The 21,483-nt window shown below is 47.0% G+C and overlaps 1 protein-coding gene across 1 annotated transcript in view; it reads right to left on the reverse strand.

Annotated features, from left to right (window-relative positions):
- Positions 1-701: 701 nt before the first annotated feature.
- Positions 702-21,483, reverse strand: part of DCTN2 (dynactin subunit 2) — a 39,347-nt gene continuing 18,565 nt past the window's right edge. The window contains exons 3-14 of the mRNA XM_053370756.1: positions 12,681-12,777; positions 11,346-11,407; positions 10,372-10,470; positions 9,928-10,088; positions 8,845-8,998; positions 6,769-6,834; positions 6,041-6,079; positions 4,643-4,720; positions 4,466-4,537; positions 2,749-2,851; positions 1,978-2,069; positions 702-1,226 (exon numbers count right to left, since the gene is read on the reverse strand). Coding sequence (XP_053226731.1) covers positions 1,140-1,226; positions 1,978-2,069; positions 2,749-2,851; positions 4,466-4,537; positions 4,643-4,720; positions 6,041-6,079; positions 6,769-6,834; positions 8,845-8,998; positions 9,928-10,088; positions 10,372-10,470; positions 11,346-11,407; positions 12,681-12,777 — 1,110 coding nt within the window. The 3' untranslated portion in view covers positions 702-1,139. The remainder of the gene's footprint in view (positions 1,227-1,977; positions 2,070-2,748; positions 2,852-4,465; positions 4,538-4,642; positions 4,721-6,040; positions 6,080-6,768; positions 6,835-8,844; positions 8,999-9,927; positions 10,089-10,371; positions 10,471-11,345; positions 11,408-12,680; positions 12,778-21,483) is intronic.

The following is a 21,483-nucleotide window of genomic DNA, read 5'->3' on the forward strand; positions in this document are numbered from 1 at the left end:
CTGAAGCACCACTTTAGCTAACCTGAAGCACCACCGCTGCGGCACGATTTTTGTTCTCATCCAGAAGCAAAGTTCTTAACCCGAGGTACTATTTCTGGGTTAGCGGAGTGTGTAACCTGAAGCGTCTGTAACCCGAGGTACCACTGTATATCTGTCCTTCATCACACAATCAGTATCTGCTGTAATAACAAACAGCTTTAGCAGTGACCTCCTAGTCAATGCGACTGCTACCCAGCATAGATTATTCCGAATGAGCAGCAGTGAATGAATCCCTCCACCCTGAATGTAATATGTGAAGTGGTGTCACTTCAGTCCTGGGAGTTCAGTGTAGGCTGTGCTATTTCACTATAGGAGAGGAGATTGGAAGAGCTTGTGCAGACTTCCCGAGGGTGAAATGGGACAGGAACTTAAGAAGAGCTCTCTGGATCACACCCAAGGCCCATCTAGCCCTGTTGTCCACAGAGGGCATTAGATGTCTTTGGGAAGCCCAGAACAAGATCAAGGGAGCAACAGACCTCACCTGATGCTTGTCTCCAAGCACCTCATACTCATTGCCAAAGTGTTTCTGGACAAGCCAAAAGCCATTGTAACTAAGAGCCACTGGCAACCTTCTCCTTCATGAAGAGCACAATCTGGAGACTGCAGAAAGACAAGCACATGCAACCTGTTCCACACACACACAAAAACCAAGTACAGAGCACTAAGCATAAGTGTTTAATGACAGTAAATAATTATACAACAATACAATCTGCTTCCATGCCAGGCTGAGAGGTAAGATAATCTTTCCAAGTAGAAGGCTCCGAGCCAAGCAGCAGTGAGTACAACTTCCCAGGTGGATACGCAAAGTTGGTTCCCTCTCTAGCACACCCTCCCTCCACTCTGGAATGCAACACTGCCCTCTGCAGTCAGCATCAATTGCCACAGGGGTGCAAAGCATTGCAAGAGGTGGGGGGGGGGGGCGCACGCACCTGCCCTCTAACAGAGATAAGCACTCAGTCCACCAGCCCTCATCAAGGCTGAACTCCCACTAAGTGCACACGAGAAAAGGTACAGAGGTAGGGAAGGGACGGAGCGGTTAGTGCTTATTTGGACAGCAGGCAAACCTCAGTTCCTGCCTTTGTAGACTTTGTTAAGGGGATTCACTTGGCAAGCTTCTGCACCCGTGCGTTAATGGTGGCAAAATTGTCCTCCACGGTAGCCAGGTTCTCCTTCATAGTCTTCTGAACCTAGAGAGAGATGGAGGGAGAGAACCTGGATAGACGCCAGCCATATGGAGGGCTTGCCTGGGAACATGTTCCACCATGGCTACCTTCTAGCATGTGAGTCAGACCAATGAATCACCTGGCTCTATTTAGGGCACACAAATGCCGCAAGATGGTTTTCAAAATAGTCCGCATACACTTTGGTTTTCAACCTGCTGCCTCTCAGGGTGGCAGTACTCTCTACAGCAGCGGCAGGTAGGTTCTGTAGCCCCTCCCAACTCCCACCAACCCCAGCAAGCGTGGCTAGGTGGCCAGGGATGGTGGAAGCAGAAGTCCAACAGCGTCTGGAGGGCCACAGGTCTCACTCCCGCTCTAAAGCAGCAAAGTTGCCATTTTCTAAACGTGTGTATGGCAGGACAGTTTCCAGCAAAGATGCGCTCCCCCAAACCCACCTTCCCAGCATGTTCGCACTCCTGCCCCAGTGACATCTATGCTGGTTTGGTCATGTCCACAGAATGGACAAGGGCAGGATCCTGCAGGATGTGCTCTGTGGGGAGCTGGCTTCAGGCACATTGCACTACGAAGCCTAGATCTCATAGCTGTGGTAAAGGGATCTGTGCTGTACGGTGAAGCGGCTGCAGTTTATTCTCAGAAACAGTGGAATATACAGCTGGGTGCTCTCCCCACAACTAGGTGTGCCCATGCTATCTGTACTGGCCAGCTTGTAGAGACCCGAGTAGTCCCACAGGCAGTTCCCCAAAGCCCCGAAACCCACCTGTGTCAGCAGAGAAGCGTTGTCCTTCAATGAATTAGAAATCATCTGTTGGGTAGTGTCTAAATGAGTCAAGAGCTGCCCAAACTGCATGGCTGTAACAGAGAAGAACCAAAAAGTCAGCTTGAGGACAGGAAGGAAAGCCACCCAGTTCACTGGGGCAATGGGAGGCCCAAAGACTCGAATGGTGGAGGGAAGATACAATGCCAACGAAGGAAGAATGGCAGACAAAGTTAACAGAATATATAGAAATGGCAGGACTGAAAGACATAAAAAGAGATCAGGATAAAAAAACTATTTGAAGAAGATTAGAAATGTTTTATGGATTATGTAGAGACATAGTGTAAACATATTAAGAAGTTAACAGTAACAGAATAATCGGAAGTCATAATAGAATCTGTTGTGTATGAATCTATTTTTTTCTTTTCTTTTTGTAATATGTATTGATCTTGGATTTTGTCGATTGTTAAAAAATTCATTGATTCATAAAAAATGAATAAATTCAGCAGTAAATGTGAAGACGAGGAAAATGAGATATAGGGAGAAATTAGAATATGTGGGGGGGAGTAATAAAATGCACAATAGAAGGAGGGGAAGGGGAGTCAATATCAATTGTGTATTTCTTTTATTTGAAATGTTATTGTTTCAAGTGTAAAAAAATAGAAAAAAATGACAATGACAAAATAAATAAACAAAAATGGGAGGCCCAAAGGCTGAGGCTACTCTTCTGCCTTCCCGAGTTAGAGAATGCCCCTGTCTGGCTCAGAGGCTCACCTTGTTCATGCAACTGCCGCACAGCAACCAGGCGCTGCACCACCTCAGGGAGGGAGCTGGCCAGAGGGCTCCAGCGCTGCACAGTCTCATAGAGCTGGTGCACCTGTATGGGAAGGGGAGGCAGAAAGTTATCAGGAGGGGGGGGGGAATCCAAGTGGGAACCTGGTCTTCAACTTTAGGCCAATCATCTTCCTCCATCACCATCCCTCCAAAAAACTTCCCATGTGTTCATGAACACATACACATACTGACGACAAAATGTAATCTAGTTTTGCTCACAATCTCACTGCTTGGCTGGCAAAAGCAGAAGTCTCTCAACAAAAGCCAGTGCACAAATCATGTTGCATTCATCCCTTGCTGACTACAGCATCAAATGCTGAGTTGCTCAGGTGAATGAGCCAGCAGAGTTCTGAACACCAGACAAAATGTTCACATCCCAAAATGCGGTGCTGAGGTCCTGCTCACAAGCTTCTTGTAGGGGGCTGGCTGTCGAATATGAGAACAAGATGCTGGACTAGATGGGCCTGATCCAGCACAGCTCTTAACGTTATGTTCTTATGCTCTATGGTGGAGCTCAGCTCACACAATAAAACAGGCAGACATCACATGTTGAGTGATCAGATCATGGTAAGCCATTCCCAAATGTCACCCCCTTTTCTTTATTCAGGATTTTCTAGGGCACAGAAGAGCTGCAGTCTTTAATTTACCAGGGTGTTGTGTTTGTGTGTGAATCACCAAGACACAGCCTGGCAGGGAATCTATCCCATGGGCTTGTTCAGAACATCCACAACTGATAAGTCTCTACCCTTCTTCCTCTTCCAGAGTTGGCAGAAGCCTTATGAACCCACAGTGCTCTTTGTCACCGGGATCAGGAAATCACAGTGACCTGATCGGTAATAGCAGGCCAATGCTGCCCTTACTACTGCTGCTACTACTACTACTACTTTTATTATTTATACCTCACCCATCAGGCTGGGTTTCCCCAGCCACTCTGGGCGGCTTACAACATATATAAATCATGGTAAAATATCAAACATTAAAAACATCCTGATACAGGGCTGCCTTCAGATGCCTTCTAAATGTTATGTCGTTCTTTACCTCCTTGACATCTGAAGGGAAGGCGCCACTACCGAGAAGGCCCTCTGCCTGGTTCCCTGTAACTTCACTTCTCGCAGTGAGGGAACCAGCAGAAGACCCTCAGAGGAAGACCTCAGTGTCTGGGCTGAGCGATGGGGGTGGAGATGCTCCTTCAGGTATACTGGGCGGAGTCCATCAACAAGGTAAAGGTAAAGGTAAAGGGACCCCTGACCATTAGGTCCAGTTGTGACTGACTTGGGTTGCGGCGCTCATCTTGCTTTATTGGCCGAGGGAGCCGGCGTACAGCTTCCGGGTCATGTGGCCAGCATGACTAAGCCACTTCTGGCGAACCAGAGCAGCGCACGGAAACGCCGTTTACCTTCCCGCCGGAGTGGTACCTCTTTATCTACTTGCACTTTGACGTGCTTTTGAACTGCTAGGTTGGCAGGAGCAGGGACCGAGCAACGGGAGCTCACCCCGTTGTGGGGATTTGAACCACCAACCTTCTGATCGGCAAGTCCTAGGCTCTGTGGTTTAACCCACAGCGCCACCCGCGTCCCTAATCAACAAGATGCTTTCATACAAATACAGAAAGTGGGTTTTATCGTTTGCCCAGTTACAGAGAGAAAACACATCTGACCTTGCTTTGGGTGTCTGCATCCTCCACGGTGGCCTTGTGCTTGGCAATCTCATTCACTTTTCCCAAGACGCTCTAGGAATGAAGAACTGCCATTAGGAAAGCTAGACCCTGCCAGAACTTTCAAAATCACTTAGTCCTTTCCACATGCCCTAAATGCTGCGGCTGAAAAAGACTCACCTGTAGCCTTGCCTCCACCTGGTCCAGGGTTGCCATGTCCAAGGAGCTGACTTTGGCCTGCAGGATCTCTACAGTTTGCTATGGAGAGGATGTGACATGGGGAAAGCGTTTTAGAGGAAAAAGTACCACATGCCTGTAGGCAAAACTTTAGTTGGCTAACTCAAATCAGTGTGTGGAATTAGTCCCGGCCCTCAGGCTGGCCTTTCCTACCTTGGCTCTTCCTGCCCAGGTGACATTTGTCCCAGCCAGATCCAGTGAGACCCCCCCCCCGAATACCATCAGCTCTTTGAGGTAATACATGGGGATACGTCTATGCTGCAATTGTACAGAACAACAACCAACCACCAGTGGAACACAACCTTGGATGGAAATTTCAGCTACTCAAGAATCTTATATTTTTTCTTAAAGACAGCATATTTCTAGTTTTCACTGTTGTGAATATATGCTTCATACTGCATGAATAATGCAAATTGGAATCTCAGGTACCAAAGGCGTAGTTTAAATAGGTTTTCAATGGTGCTGTGTTGTGTGTTTGAGAGAGAAATTTCAGCAACCTACATAGCTCCTCGGCCTTCTTGAAGACTAGCAAAACTAGAATAAATTATGTAAAATAGCTTTTAAAGACAGAATTTTGCAAAACATGAGAAATATTTAGTAAATTTGCAAATATTGTTTAGGTTGCAAAATTTCAGTTTTACTTGGCACAGATTACCTCAGCTCAGTAGTCAAAAATAAAGAAAAGGAACTTAATCCACAAAGACAGAACATTTTGTCTAGAACAGGGGTAGGCAACCTAAGGTAGGCAACCAGATCCGGCCCAATCGCCTTCTAAATCCAGCCCATGAATCAGCATGTTTTTACATGAGTAGAATGTGTCTTTTTATTTAAAATGCATCTCTGGGTTATTTGTGGGGCCTGCCTAGTGTTTTTACATGAGTAGAATGTGTCCTTTTATTTAAAATGCATCTCTGGGTTATTTGTGGGGTGTAGGAATTCATTCATTCTCACCCCCCAAAAAAAATATAGTCTGGCTCACCACATGGTCTGAGGGACGGTGGACCAGCCCACGGCTGAAAAAGGTTGCCGGCCCCTTGTCTAGAACATCTTATAGAGTGAGGTGCAAACCTATTTCCCTTAATCCTGGCCTAGAAGCTATTTTTCCCAACATTTCAGCATAGTATCTCATTCCTTTCCATTTACACACAAATGTGCTTTGCACATGTACACATGTACACACACTTTGCACAGCACTCATCAAGCCCAACCTGGCCTCCCAGCAGCTACAGGATAAATTAAGAGACAACCCTCATGCCCAATCTTTAAAAGCAAACATCCCCTTTAATTCCTTTCCAATCCCAAAAGGCACAGGCCACTTATAAACTTCAGCCAACAGCTTACCATAAGACTAGCTCCTTGCACTCCGACAGACAGAGGATTCTAGAGAGAGAAAATGAAGGGGGGGTGATTAGGACAGTGCTGGCCAGCCTTTGGCAAGCATGGCACAAGCCTGTCTGCAGTGTGAGGCAATGCCACTGCATCACACTCAACAATAGCCATGTAGTTCCTGCACTCTGAGCTGGAGCTGCTTCTAGTCCAGCAAGAATCTGACTCTATGGCACGGCCAGGGCATTCTGCTCTTGCCCAGGAGTGCTACAAAGTCAGCTGCCTATGCCACTTGTGGATTTTCAGCCACAGGCTGGCCATGAACAATTTAATTCATTCAGGCCCTGTAACCAGCTCCAGGCATTACACCTCCTGGACAATTTTACAGCGCGCCTATAGGGCCAAAGTAGATGCTGCCCTAAATGCATCACTGGAGAAAATCTCAGGAGCTGCTAACAAATGAAGCCATGGAGTTCATCATAAAATCTAGCCTGCTGTTACACCTGTTCCCATTACCTCTTAAGGAGCCTGCCAAGTCAGGCATTGGTCCATCTACCTCAATAGTGTCTACACTGACTGGCAGCAGCACTCCAGGACTTCAGACCAAAGTATCTCTCAGGCCTACCTGGGGATACTGGGTATTGAACTGGGACCTTCTGCATGCAAAGCAATGCTCTACCACTGAGCTATGGCCCCATAACCTTCTCCGTGGACCCAGGGCTTCCACTGCCTTCATGCCTCACCTGGACATCCTGCTCACAGCGAACCGTCGCTTCCAGCTCAGCCAACCGCTTCTCCAATTCTGCAATCTGGAAAGACCAGAGGGAGCAAATGAAGATGCGTTGCACTCCTCTCCCTCCCGAGAAGCCTTCTTGAATTGCAGGCCAAAGCACTTCTAAAATTCCCCCTTGACCCGGATGTGTCATTTTTCAGGTGCCATTAAGGGCAATTTGACCTATGGGGTACAACATGCCAGGAAATTGCCCTTCACAAGCCCCACTGAAGTGATCAAGACCTGTGCAGGAACATGGCGCCTTGACTATATTCACTTTCATGGGGTTTGCCGAGGAAAACTTCCTGGACGGATTGGGCTGGGTGGTAGGTGCATGTGCCTATTTAGATTTCATACCTCAAGGCACAAAAAAATTGTAAGTGTGGATGGATGGCTCAAGGAATCTAAAGCCAGGTGAAAATTCCAGAAGTTAGAAAGCTTGAAAGTTTGTCCAGAATGAGATTACATTACCTACTGTATATGACTATGACAGAAATACACATCAATCATTTCAAATCAGCCACAAAGGTTCCCCCCTCCCAAAAAGTTCTCCACTGAGACTGGCACTCCACTACAACTTCATTTCTTTCACCTAGAGGTTGCCAACCTTCTTGGGCACATTTGGAAGTTTGAGAAGGTGTCAGGGGCACCATCACAAAATGACTAATGTGTTGTGTGTGGCATAATCCGAAACTGGGGAAATGAGAGAAAGGAATCCAAAATGGTGTGGGCATGCCCTCCCACCCCCACCAAGGGGGGCCGGGGACACCTGCTTCAGCCACCACTGCACTTGCTTACAGAGAGAAGAACAGATGGGAGGGATGGGTGTCTGATCCTGGCATCCAAGGAGATATGGGCATGCTTAAGGGAGAGAGTATTCCACAGTCCTCCAGCAAAATGAAAAATCTTATCTGTATTTCTGCATCCCTGTGTCCCTTCCTCATCTGCTCAATGCAAACAAGACTTTGCCTATCACTCCCTCCACTTCTTTTGAGCTCCTTCCTAGCCATTTTAACAATGGTATTTTTGTGTTGCCTAGAATGGACGGCCAAAAAGCAGGGTACAAATATGATTAATGACACCTTTTCCCACCACCACTTCAACCCCAGCATGAAGTAACGGGACCTGAAGCAGGCTGGAACCTACAGCCAGATCTTTCTTTTCAACAGTCCCAACAGAGTTGCAGCAATCCACGTTCTGGGGAACCCTGAGCCCCGACTGTATAGAATATTACCCGGAAGACATTATCACTGTTTCCCACTCCTGCCTTCCTAAGCTTTCATGACTGTAGAATAAGTAAGTCAATAACCCCATTAACTCTAAAGTACTCAGAATGAAGTCACAGAGACTGCTGGGTGATGCAGATGTTAAAGGATTACTGAGAAAGTGTGGGGGAAGCAAAGGAGCCAAAATAAGGTTCATTACTCTATGATGCTCTATTCTGCTATGGGGTGAGAAAGGCTCAAACTTTGTGTGCAGTGGGGAGGGAAGGAGAAGATTCACAGAAATGATTTATGCTTCAAGATCTCCATGAGCCCTGTATATACATGCTGTGCGTGGGACAGGGAAGCAGCTTAGGAAAAAGGCTCTGCATTCTGGAAATTCCTTTCTTCAGTATCAAATACATTAGCTTCATACAGACGCACAAGCCAAGTTGATGTATGTCCTAAGTCCCAGAGGAAGGGAACTATTCCTAGACATTACCGAGACCCTGATGCTCCCAGTCTCCAGCTCTCTTTAAGTGAAGACACATATGGACACAAAAATGCTCTGGAGCTTGGGGTCCTTGTGATGTCACAAGTACTAACCAACCAGCGCTGTGCACAATAGGCCTTTCCCCACTCAAATCAAGCACCCCATAAAGCAACAGAATGCTCTCCTGCCCTCAGAGCTGAGCTTGGAGAGAGAAAGGCACTGCTGAATTGCATACAATGAGGGCGCTGCTAAAGCAGCTCACTGCTGTACCTATGTAGCATCAGCTCATCATCCTAGCTATTTCCTTATAAGTCCCAGAGGGGTCTCAAAGATCAAATACTCCTGTTCTTACCTTGGCAGCCTGAGAGAATTTGTCCTGCTCAGGCCGGGAGTGCAGTTCATAAGTCACCATGTTTCCTGGTCCAGCCGCAGTTTTCGCTGGGCTCTTCCCACTTGCAGGGGGCACCTTAGTACTCTTGGCTGTTTCCAGTTGAATGAGCAAACGCCTGACAAGTTGAAGAGGCCACAAATGTTTAGAGGGCACATGGTTAGGTCCCCACTGACTACACTGGCTACAACAGCTACCGCCTGCTGCAATGGATTTTGGATCAGAGATCGGAATAATGAGGGGCATGAGCATAATTAGAAGGGATGGGGAAACTTTTCTCCTCTGTATGCTTGCAGCCAATGTCAGTTGGGAAATGGCCCATGTTTAGAAATTTACTTTGAACATGGTATACAGCAACTGGGCAACTAATCAAATCTAAAATGGTTGTAATCAACTTTTTCAGATGACCATCCCTAGAAAACACATATATTTCTGCACGTAGCTCTTCAGGCATGCTAAAATTAGTATGTTAACCATTTTCCCTGCTTATATTTTCTTCTTAAAATCTAAATAATGGAAAGGGAAAGGTATGCTATTGTGCGGCCATGTATTTAAATATTTACAAGTATTCCAATAAAAATAATTTCCAGGTAAATCTTTGAAAATAGCATTTAAACCACACTAAGTGCACTTTATTGATTTCCTTCCCTGCGGGAAATTTATACAGACTGCAAAACTAACAAGACTAAAAAAGATGTTTTACTAAAAGAAAAGTCAAAAAAGCACACTGCATCTGATCTCCATCAATTTAGAAACAGTGGGAAATTCTCCAGACAATTTCCCTCCACTCTGCAGTTTTAATATGAAATCTTAGGCGCAGTACCATGCCCAGAGCTCAGACACTGCTCACACTAATTAAATTCCCTGTTGCAAAATGTGCCGAAGAACAATGTGAATTTCGAACACTGGTGCAGAGGGCCTGACCGCAGTAGCCAAGGGTGAAGGGCAGGTTCAGATGGACTCTTAAGAAGACATGTTTTTCCAGGGCTAAGCAGCTTGTGGGTCTAAGCCCTGGGGAACTGCAGTGCTGACTCCACCGTGACTTACTTGGCTAGAGCACCATCAGGATCTGTTAAGTTGATGGCTGCATCTGGTCCCAGCAGTTTCTCCAGGTGGGTGGAGACAAGTTGTTGTTTCAGGCTGGCCACCTGCTTAGCAAGGGCAACTGGTGTCAGTTTCTCCTCGGCAGCCGACTCCTTCATGGTGCTCTGTGGAAGAAGGGATAGAAGCTTTGAAAGCCTGGCATTCAGTAACTGTTTGGGGCACCATCCTCTCTGACCCTGGGCTGCTCCCCCTTGTACTGATACTAACCACAGCAGTAAAGCACATAGTCTCAAGGCAAGGACAACTTATTGGATAACAAAGGCCTTCATTTTGCATTTGGGCCCGAGGACTAGACCAAGAAGATGGGTGGGTCCAAATCAATAGGGCCCACAGAGGAGCTGCAAGGGGGCCAGAAGGAAACAAGAACAGAGACCACCTTGATCTTACCTTGATCTTCTCTACTTCGGCAGTCAGCTCCTGAACTTCATGCAGCAGACGCTGGTATTTCTGCTGGGGAGTCTCCTTCACACCAAGGCCTTCCCCTAGCTTAAAAATAAAATAGGATTCTCAGGTCAACAGCAACACCAGAATTTTTGGGGGCAGCACAATTTCATCTCACCCCATCTCCTGTTGCAAGGCTGGCTCTAGGAAGGGCCATTCTCAATTCTTTCTGTGAGAGAGTTCATATAGATAGATAGATATAGATAGATATAGATAGATATAGATATAGATATAGATATATAGTCTAGCTCAGCAATGAGAAGTCTTTTTCAACCTGAGGGTCACCTTTCCATCTGGGTAACTTTCAAGAGGTGACACGTTAGTGGTTGATGGGGCCAGAGGCAGAACTGAGCAGGGCAATTAATGGGAAGTTCAATAATGCCATGAATTCCTGCTCCTGTGGAGCCCATGCCACGGGCTGGTCATCCATGGCAATGGCTAATCTGAGGAAGGCTGGTGGCTGGGAGGTCTTGCCTCCTAGCAGATTTGGACTACAAGCCTATCCTGGCCCTGGGCCCTTAAGAAAATAGGTAGTGGATATAGAGGAAGCTGAAGCCCTATTTAAGGCTCAGTCTGGGCTTGCTGCTTGTTGAAGCAACATCCAAACCTGCCATGTGTAACTTCCATCCCAGGCTCCAGTTGGAGCTGCTGAGAGTTCTCCCTGCCTTGCTTGTTGGTGAACCTTGACCTTGCTTATATGAACTGACCCCTCTATCTGAACTTGCCTTGCTGGATCCTGGGCCTTGGCTAGACTTGACTCTTCTTCTTGGATTCTGAACTAATACTGGTGCCACGTGACCTCCTGCCCTGACTGTGTGCCTCTACTTAAGGCTACAATCTCATTCTCCAGCTGAGATACAGCTTGGTACAGAGCAAAGGTTTTCCTTTCAGTCTACAGTTCATCTGAGTTAGTTACTTACCATTTCATAGTCTCCAGACTCATAGCCAGTTCTCTTGGTTTTGCTAATACGATCAGAGAAATCTACAAATCAAAAGGGGGAAAGGGGGAAAAATCTTTCTGTACTTTTAGACTGAACAGCCTCAAGTTTCATGTTTTCCATTAAAATTAAGTTACAGGATTCACAGTTGGAGTTAGTAGTTCTTTGATCAGCAGCTCATATTTGTAGAACGGCCTTTTGACTTTTCTACCAACTTCTCACAGACTTCATACCAGGGCCGAGACAGGCCTGGCTGCACAACTGTGCCTTCAAGTTTTAGGAAGACTATAAGCTACCAAGCTAGGCGTGTACTATATTGTCTATACTGTTTGGTAGTGGCTGTCTGGGTTTTCAGACATGGGACATCACCAGCCTTACCCAGTCATGCATGTATTGTGCTGCATCTCACATCTGCAGGCAATGAGACAAATGACTGGCAGACATAAGCTAAACTAGGAATAAGTTATTTGAAATGTTCAGTATGTATATAACGTTATTACAGTGGTACCCCGCAAGACGAACGCCTCGGAAGACGAAAAACTCGCTAGACGAAGGAGTTTTTCGTTTTCTTACCCGCTTCGCAAGACGCATTTCCCTATGGGCTTGCTTCGCAAAACGAAGCTTGCCCTGCAAGCTCCGGGGATAGCGGGGAAGCGCAGCGCGTCTTCCCCGCTGTCCCTGGACCTCTTTTGAAGCAAGGGGCAGCGGGGAGAAGATCGCTTCTCCCCATTGCCAGCCCCGCAATCTCCGGGGACAGAGGGGAAGGCGCGCGCGCCTTCCCCTCTCTGCCCGGACCCCTTTTGAACCGAGGGGCGGCAACAGGGAGAAGCGATCTTCTCCCCGTTGCCGCCCCTTGCTTCAAAAGAGGGGACAGAGGGGAAGGCGCACACGCCTTCCCCTCTGTCCCGGGACCCCTTTTGAACCAAGGGGTGGCAACGGGGAGAAGCGATTCTCCCCGCTGCCCCTTCCCTTGCTTTAAACAGGTCCGGGGACAGAGGGGAAGGTGCGCGGCGCTTCCCCTCTGTCCCCGGACGGTCTCCATAGGAACGCATTGATTGATTTTCAATGCATTCCTATGGGAAACCGTGCTTCGCAAGACGAAAAACTCGCAAGAAGAAAAAACTTGCGGAACGAATTAATTTCATCTTGCGAGGCACCACTGTATTGTAAATTATTAGGGCATTTTAAACAAGGATCCTTGGGTTCTTTGAGGATTGCTTTGAATGTTTTTCTTTGGTACATTTTCTAGTCCGGATCTACTGCTCCCCCACCACCCTGGACACATACTCAAGAAAGGGCCTCTGGAGAAACACTTACCTAGTCCTTTAGTGCCCACTCGCTTGTCCTTAAATTTGTCATAAGCTGCATTGGGGTTGACTATGATATGTTCCACACTGGTGCTAGTTAGCTCCTCCTGTGTAGAGACAAAAACAAACAAATATCAGAGCACCCAGCCTTATTTTTCTCCACCTCCCCAAACCACCTTCCCAACCGCAACCAACAGATTCCAAGCAATCTTCGCAAGGGCCAAGCAGAACAGAGGAGATGCTCTGTTAGCAAACCTGACACTCTTGGTAGTCCCAGCAGGCATAATGTTGAAGCACTACTGCAGTGCTTAGTCCACAGAAACCACTAATGGTGCTGAGAAGCAAGGAGAGCTATTCCCCCCACTGGCTGGAAAGGAATAACTTGGGTCAAACAGGAACTTCTCTCCTCTTAGGTCAGATTTGAACTACAATGGTACCTTGGTTCTCAAATTTAATCTGTTCCAGGAGTCAGTTCGACTCCCAAAACCGTTCGAAAACCACGGTGTGGCCTCCAATTGGCTGCAGGAGCTTCCTGCACTCAAGCGGAAGCTGCGTCAGACGTTTGGCTTCCAAAAAACATTTGCACACCAGAACACTTACTTCCAGGTTTGCGTCATTCAGGAACTGATTTATTCGACAACTAAGCTGTTTGAGAACCAAGGTACCACTGTAGTCAGTTGGAAAAGGGTTGGTTGTTTCCCCCTATAGCACATGGCAGAGCTCATTTGCTCTAGTCCCCTGAAACAAGCTGCTCTGCAATCAATTGTGGTGCACTGCTCCAGTGCGTCAGTTAAGAACCTGTAAGGAATCTTGTAAGGATTTATGCAAGCAGAATTTGGTCTTTAGTGATGGGATTACATTGGCTGGCTCTCTGGGCCCTTCCAGTCCTGCAGACAGTCATGGATCTGAATAGGGATGGCCAAATGGGCAGACTAGCAAAGAGCATCAGTAACCAGTGCATCTCATATACCATGTGACTGGCCACAGGGAGAACAAGATGGCGGACTAGACGGGTGTTTGGCCTGATCCAGCAGGCCTCTTATGTACAAAAAAAACCTGACCAAGAGATACTGGTTTGCATCTTCATTCAGATGCTAAGCCCTTTCAAATATTGGCTTTGAACATGCCTTGGGCTGCAAACATGGGCTGGGACACGCTAGAGCAGTCCTCACCAACCTGGTGCCCTACAGATGTTTGGGGTTACAACACCCATCAGTCCCAGCCAGCACAAAGGCTGCTCTAGGGAAGCCAAGAGAACTACCACTGTTTCACTTTGGCTACGTCCACACAGCTATCTAACAAAGCCTGTTTTGGCTACTGAGTTGTTATGAAACATGGAGCAAAAAGATGAGTACTGTTTGAGGTAGGGTGGGGTGAGGCAGCACTTCTGCTTCTGAAGTGTTCATTCTTGTGAACTTTTTATGAAAGGAATGAACACACAGGAGCCACTCAAAAAAGAGAAGATGTAGACCGCCTGCCTGATGTGCAGGGTGGGTGGTGCAAGCTGACATACCACCTAGACACAGGAAAACTCAGCTATGTGACTCTCTGGTTCAGAGCATGGAGGTCTGCAAAACAAAATGCAAAGCTGCTGGGTTCTCTCTGTAGGTGAAAGACCTGCTGGGATTGCCTGTAGAGAACTACATCTGCCTTCTTCACCCTTAATAGCCAAGGACAACATGGTATGCTAAAATCAAGTACTGGTGGGCACCTCCCCATATGCAAAAACATCCATATAACATTAGGCCCAGGAATGCCCTGAAGGATGGAGACAAGAGTGTGTTATGAAAAGGCTGCTGTTACATGGCCAGGCAGATATTGACCTGGTAAAGTTGAGTGTTCATTTAAAACAGGAGTGGGAAAGGTTAAAAAGGGGATTATATTAATAAGACTAACAAACCATCTGGCCTTTCTGGAGGGATTATGTGACAGCCCCTACCCCTTTTTCAAAACAGGGGGGAGGGGAAATCAGCAAGGAAGGGGGTGGAATTCAGACAATATCCATTTTGTTTTCCAATAACGGGTCTCACAGCTCCCTGGGTGAAGTGGCTATCAAATGCCAGCCAAAGCAGCATTTCCATTTTCTTCCTGTGAAGGAAATGTGCGAGAGCCAATTCCAGCAATCAACATACAGGAAATCAGGAAACTGGTTCAAATAAGAATTTAATTAAAGTGCAGGGAGGAGGAGAAGGCTGGTTAATTACCCACAGAATTTCCATCACATTTAATTGCATTAGATCCCACTCCAGGTGAAAAAGTGACATGCAGGTTCCAGAGGTATGCAGGATTACAAGAGAGCAGCACTTTGCAGAACATTCACATGCCTGATCTAGGCTGCTGCAAATGTAACCAACCCAGGGGTGATAAAAATACAGGTTTATTAGTCATGACAGCTTAATATTACCTCCGGTATCAGAGAGGCTGTCTGCCTCTCAATACCAGCAGCTGAGGACCCTGAATGGGAGGGGGCTTGTGAGCTCAGGCCTAGCTTGTGGGCAGACATATACATATACATACACTGCCCTTCACCCGAGGATCACAGGGCGGTTTACAATATAAAAACACAAAATACATAGCATAACAATAAGTAAAGGTAAAGGTACCCCTGCCCGTATGGGCCAGTCGTGTCCGACTCTAGGGTTGTGCGCCCATCTCACTTAAGAGGCCGGGGGCCAGCGCTGTCCAGAGACACTTCCGGGTCACATGGCCAGCATGACAAAGCTGCTCTGGCGAGCCGGCACCAGCGCAGCACACGGAAACGCCGTTTACCTTCCCGCTGGTAAGCGGTACCTATTTATTTACTTTCACTTAGGGGTGCTTTCGAACTGCTAGGTGGGCAGGAGCTGGGACCGAAAGACGGGAGCTCACCCCGCAGCGGGAATTCGAACCGCCGACCATGCGATCGGCAAGCCCTAGGCGCTGAGGTTTTACCCACAGCGCCACCCGCGTCCCAGCATAACAATAAACCAAACAATAATCACTCCCCTGCTCAGTTTAAAAGGCACAAGATTGTTTAATTAGCTGAAGTCCAGGAAGAAGAGGAATGTTTGTTTCCACCTGGCAGCTAAAGATATGTAATGAAGATCCCAGGTCCCAGGGGAGAGCATTCCACAAACAGGTAGTGATAACAGAAAAGCCCCTGTTCTCATGCTGCCACGCCCTGGACTTCTTGTGGATTGGACACACAAAGAAGGGCCTCAGGTGATGATTGCAGGGCTTGGGTCAGTTCATATGGGGAGAGGCGGTCCTTGATGTATCATAGCCCCTATGGAAAACAGAATGCTGGACTAGGTGGGCCTCTGGCTGGTCCAGCAGGGGCTCTTCTTACGTTCTTACACCTGAGGTGGTTCCACTGAAAGGATTTTAAGGCTGTCTTTGTGTCCTGCCACAGCCTCTCCTAAATCAAAGGAGTTCTGCAAAGGAGCAAGCTGCGCATAGCAGAAACACCAGGTGGGGCTAGGTTTACATGGTGGCTTTGCAACTTCAGAGCTTCCAATCAACATTGACAATGGTTTTCTGCAGTGCTTGCAATTCAGGCTGTGACAGAATCCAGGAGGGTTACTTGCCAAAAGGCACAGGGGTTTTAAGGTGGAATCTGGCAGAACCAAGAGCTATCCAAACTAGAAGCAGCTTGAGTACAAAGAGACCTGAGCCCTGAGGGAAGCAGAACAGGTCAGAACTTAGCTCCCAAACACCCAGCGTCTTGCTCCAAGAGTGGACAGCAAGGGAACAAGACAGTTATGTGTACATTAGGCCGACTAGCCATTGCCCTGCTAAGGTGTGGCAAACTGCCATGAATCAATGAGGTGTCTCTCCATTGTTGTGGCTGGGTGCATTCATTAACCCAGAAACACCAAGCTGTTGTGAATCAGAGGCAGCTTTGTGCCATATCTGAGATGGGTCCTCAGCAACAACCTCCCACGCCAGCTGAGGCAATTGTTGAGGGTTGGTTTTGTTGTTGTTTTTACAAAAATGCCAAAATAACCGTGATTTTTTTTATTGACTTGCCGCCTTTTGGAAATCCCTCCCCCCCCCCAACATCAATTCCGCCTTTGAAATCCTGGTAATGCCAGCCCTACCCTAGAAAAGAAGGTCTCTTCTCACTTAAGGGAAGCACCACTCTGCACCTGAGCTAGAGAGAGCTCTGCTATTGACTACAAGTCAGCCTCTCCTCTTGCTAAGTGCTGGAGAGAGGCAGGCATTCTGCCAGTGCTCTTGGAAGCAGCGCGGTGGCTGTAATGGGCTCTGATGGGAAATCTATGGCTGCATCAAGGCCAGACTCTTTTTGAAGAGCTATTACAAGAGCCTCACATTCCTGCTCCTTTGGTCCTGCACATTAAAGACGCTGGAAGAGGCTGTTCTCAAAACAACGGCAAAAAATAGCTGCATCAGATTAAAGTGGCTATGAAATCACAGCACAGGAGGCAATTGTTACAAGCAAACAAATATATGTGCTCCACCAGGCAGGTGTTATCTCTACATGACCTTTAAAGGACACCTTGAGATCACTGCATCCAAAGACTTCTCACCAGCGCCTACAATGTTGAACACCTTCATTAAAAGCAAGGTGCAGATAAAGCCTGAGGACCTTTTCAGGCCCTTTGGGACTCGCACATCACCCCAGCTTGCTCCGTGGAAATGAATATACCATCATCTGTATTGACAAGTGGGAGTTTGGAAATTTCTCATCACAGGAAATTACTTTTACTTTATCTTTAAATCTTACAGAAAACTGTTTTAAAATGGCAACTCAGTGGAAAATTCATAAACTATTAAATCATTAATGGCAAATGTTGGATATTGATGTTAGAGGTGACCTTGTCCCCTCGCTGTGATGATGTGCAAAGGCAAACAAATACTGGAATATTGCTAATCCACAACAATGAACTGTCACCCATCTACAGATTACCTACAAATCATTTCATGGACCATTGAACAATACAATACAAACACTCAGAATACCATATTTTTCCGTGTATAAGACGACCCCTATTTTGTTGAACCCAAAATTAAGAAATCAATATTTTGAACATCAAACAGAACAACTTTGATATTTTATTAAATATTCAAAGCACCGGTATATTTAGTACCGTATCTTTAAACATCAAACAGAACAACTTTTTTTCATTTAGAGTGCTCTTGTTCTGCCTAACCTGGCTTGCCGCAACGGTCCGCATTGGTTGGCCGAAGTGCTAAGTGAAATGAATGGCAGTTCCGGCAGCTTCTTCACAGCACCTGGGGTGGATTTCTTTAATTTGGCAAAACGTCCAGGGTTTTTTCTACTGAGTGGGTGCGTTCCCTTTGAATGGAAACTGGGAGTGGAGTGTGCTGGGTGGTAGGAGCCCACAGGTGAGAGCCGAAGGGTGTGTTTCTGTGTGCAAGTGTGTGTGCAAGTTAGGAAGGGAGGCTGGAGGAACTGGGAGCAGCAGCAGTGGCAATGGCAACACGTCAAGCTCATGATGCCCGGCAGCTGTCCTGCCCTGCTGCCACCGCCAAGGAAGCACCAGATGAGAGATGAGGAGCTGCTGGCTGCCTCTCCAGCCCTCTTGGCTCTGGTCAGCTGCTCCACTTGCCACCTCCCAGGCATGTACGTGGCGGGTGCCGTTCCTGGGCCTTGGACGAGGACGGAGCAGCTGCAGGGCCTGCTCAGCCCCCTTTCGGTTGGGTGGGTGTTTGGTGCATTGTCTGGAGTGCCCTTTCCAAGCTATGCTGTGCTTTTGCCCTTTTGGTGGTTGTTTGTAAACCTCCCACTGCAAAAGTGACCCTCCTCATCCTTCTCCCTTGCAGGCTAATTTAGATAAGGGGTGTGTGTGTGTGTGTGTTTTCTCCCGAAATAATATCTTGAAATATCCTGCAAGTAGTGTTTTTCTTAAACATCCATGTATGAGATGATCCCCAATTTTTTACAAATTTTTTTAAGTGAAAAACATCTGTCTTATAAATGGAAAAATATGGTAATTTATTGATAGCAGCGAGCCGGACATCTACTAACTATTAGAAATCAATGTACAGAAACTATAAAGGAAGTGGGTAATGAAAATCTGGAAGACAATTTAGTAACATTAGTATCTACCGTATTTTTCCGTGTATAAGACACCCCCATGTATAAGATGACCCCCTATTTATTTGAACCCAATTTTTTTAAAAAAAACACACACCCTAAAACAGAAGTGAAAGTCTGGATGATCGGTGGTGGCAAGTTGATCTTTTGGGGGGCAATCACCCTCATAATTTCAAGAATGAGGTGCATGTAGTACACCATGGAGCAGAAGCAAAGGCAGCAGTTGGGGCACCGCAATGTCCCCCTTGGTGGCAGCTGCTGCTGTGGGGAAGCGAGGGGAAGGAGGCTCCTAAACAAGATCCCAAGGAAGAGCCAGGGGAAGGCAGCGCCCACTCTGCGCCATGCTGTCGATCAAACTGAGCTGAGGAAGGTGGTGAGCAGGCTGGGGGCAGGGTGGGAGTTTGAGAGGGGAAGAGGGGGAAAAGGAAAGAAGGGCAAGGAGAGGTAGCTGAGGCAGCTCTCAGTGGTGGCAGCTGCTCTTGATCTGGTGGTCGAGGCAGCAGGGGCTTCAGGAGGCGAGCATGCAGTCCAGAGGGGGGGGAGAAAGGGGGGATGGCAGCAGGAGGGACTGCCTCAGTCCCCCCAAGCCAAAATCCCGGACATATGCTTAAATATTTAAAGAAATCCCCCCAGCTGCCCATGTTCCGTGTACAAGATGACCCCCAATTTGTTACTATTTTTTTTTAGCAAGAAACCTCGTCTTATACATGGAAAAATATGGTAAAAGGTCACCAGTTAAGTTATGGGCTGCGAATAAGCTATGCACACCAGTGATTTGCTACATAAATGCTAGAGCAGGTGTAGCTGACATGGTGCTCTCTAGAACAGCACATGGCAATTACAACAACTGGGAGGAAAATCACTCTCAACAATTTTCAAGCTTTTCGTCAGGAAAAATAGTTTGGGAACCACTAGCCCTAGGTGCTGTTTTTGTTTTAAAAGATCAGGATGCTGTTCTTAGAGAATGGCACACAGAGCTACTGCTCCTTTGGTCCCAGAGGAGAGAATCTCACTTCATCCATGATGTTCTTAAGGGTGCCCCCAAACACCTTCAAATGTGACATGTGGATAAAGTATTGGGAAAGCCTTCTCTGAATTTTAGCAAATGCTGCCTACCCGATCACTACAGCATATTTCTTTTTAAGGAAAGTATAAGTTCTGTTTCAATAGCAGTCATTGAATTCTGCACGAAAGGCCCCATTACCGTATTTTTCGCTCTGCAAGACACACCCGACCATAAGACGCACCTAGTTTTTAGAGGAGGAAAACAAGAAACAAGAAAGCAACGCAAAGCCTCTTGAGTGAAGAGGGAGGAGCGCTCCCACTGCGCTCAAGAGGCTTCAGTGATAGCTGCACAGCCTGCATTTGCTCCCTAAGACGAACACACATTTCCCCTTACTTTTTAGGAGGGAAAAAGTGCATCTTATAGAGCGAAAAATACGGTATGTGTGTCCCAATGCCTCAATGGAGCCAACCAGAGCGTGACACCTGCACCAAAGTTTGTGTGGCAAAATACAACTCCATACAATTGTAGAGTTGCAAGGACACCCTAGTCCAACTCTGCTCAACCATAGCATCCCTGGCAGAAGGTACTGAAACCTCTGTTTAGATACTTCCAGCCAAAGAAGAGAGCCTGCCATCTCCCAAGGTAGGCTTTTGCACTACCAAACAGCTTCTATAGTTATGGAAATTTATCCTGAGGCAGTCTCTCTCAAACTCTTCCCCTGACCCCTCATGGACCACTTGGAAACTGCCAGGTGTCTCAGTGGATCACTTAATAAACTTTTTCTTTTGTCCTACAAGTTAAAGCACAAATGTAACTCATGCTTTAATAACACCCCCCCTCCAGTGCTGCTTTATGACCATCACAGACCCTAGGCTAGTCTTGCCAGCCTGTTTGAGATGATATGCCCTGGTCAAAACAGCCTAGATATCTGTGTTTTGTGTATGTGCGTGTGTGCATGCGTGCATAATTGATCAGGTACAGAGCCAAGTACAGCTGTTCTCAATTGTTCCCCCTTTTTTATTTGTTGACTACCTGCATGGAGCCCATGGACCACCAGTGGTTTGCACATCACTGTTTGAGAACCTCTGTCTTGATATTTAGCTGAAATCGGCTGTCATTTCCGCCCACTGGTTCTAGTCCTACCCATTCTGAGGACTGTTTCCAACCCAGGGCTAAACCTAAGAGACACAGCACCCTCCTGAGACATAACCAAAGTTGGCCCTGCCTACTCTGGAGCACCAGAGACTGTCACAACTAGACAGTCCAAGCTGGAGGGAAGGCATTTATGTCCCCCAAACATTTCCTTTGGTTTTACATGACAGATGGAAATTTTGTTGTGGACTGATCAGTCTGACTCATCTCTGTATTGTTGGAATGGGGATTAGAATGTGATGTCACCCCAGATCAGACTAGCTAACAATCTTGATTATTCATCTGATATTTGGAACAACGCACATGGTTTTGGCCACCCATCTCAAAGGCAAAAAGCTGGGAAACGTGCAGGAAATGACTGCCATGAGATGTTGGTGACTGCCAATGACCTAGATGGATTTACAAGGTTCGGGGGGAGGGGGGAATCATGAAAATATTTAGCTAAGTGGAGTCTCCATGTTCAAAAGCAGTATGACTGTCAAATGGCACTTGCAGGGGGTCAACACTGGGACAGGGGGTTATTACACTCTTAGTTTGCGTATGGGCTTTCCAGAGGCATCTTGTTGGCCACTGTGAGACGCTGAACTAGATGGA

The sequence above is a fragment of the Podarcis raffonei genome, chromosome 2 (genome assembly GCF_027172205.1).
Source record: "Podarcis raffonei isolate rPodRaf1 chromosome 2, rPodRaf1.pri, whole genome shotgun sequence".
NCBI lineage: Eukaryota > Metazoa > Chordata > Lepidosauria > Squamata > Lacertidae > Podarcis > Podarcis raffonei.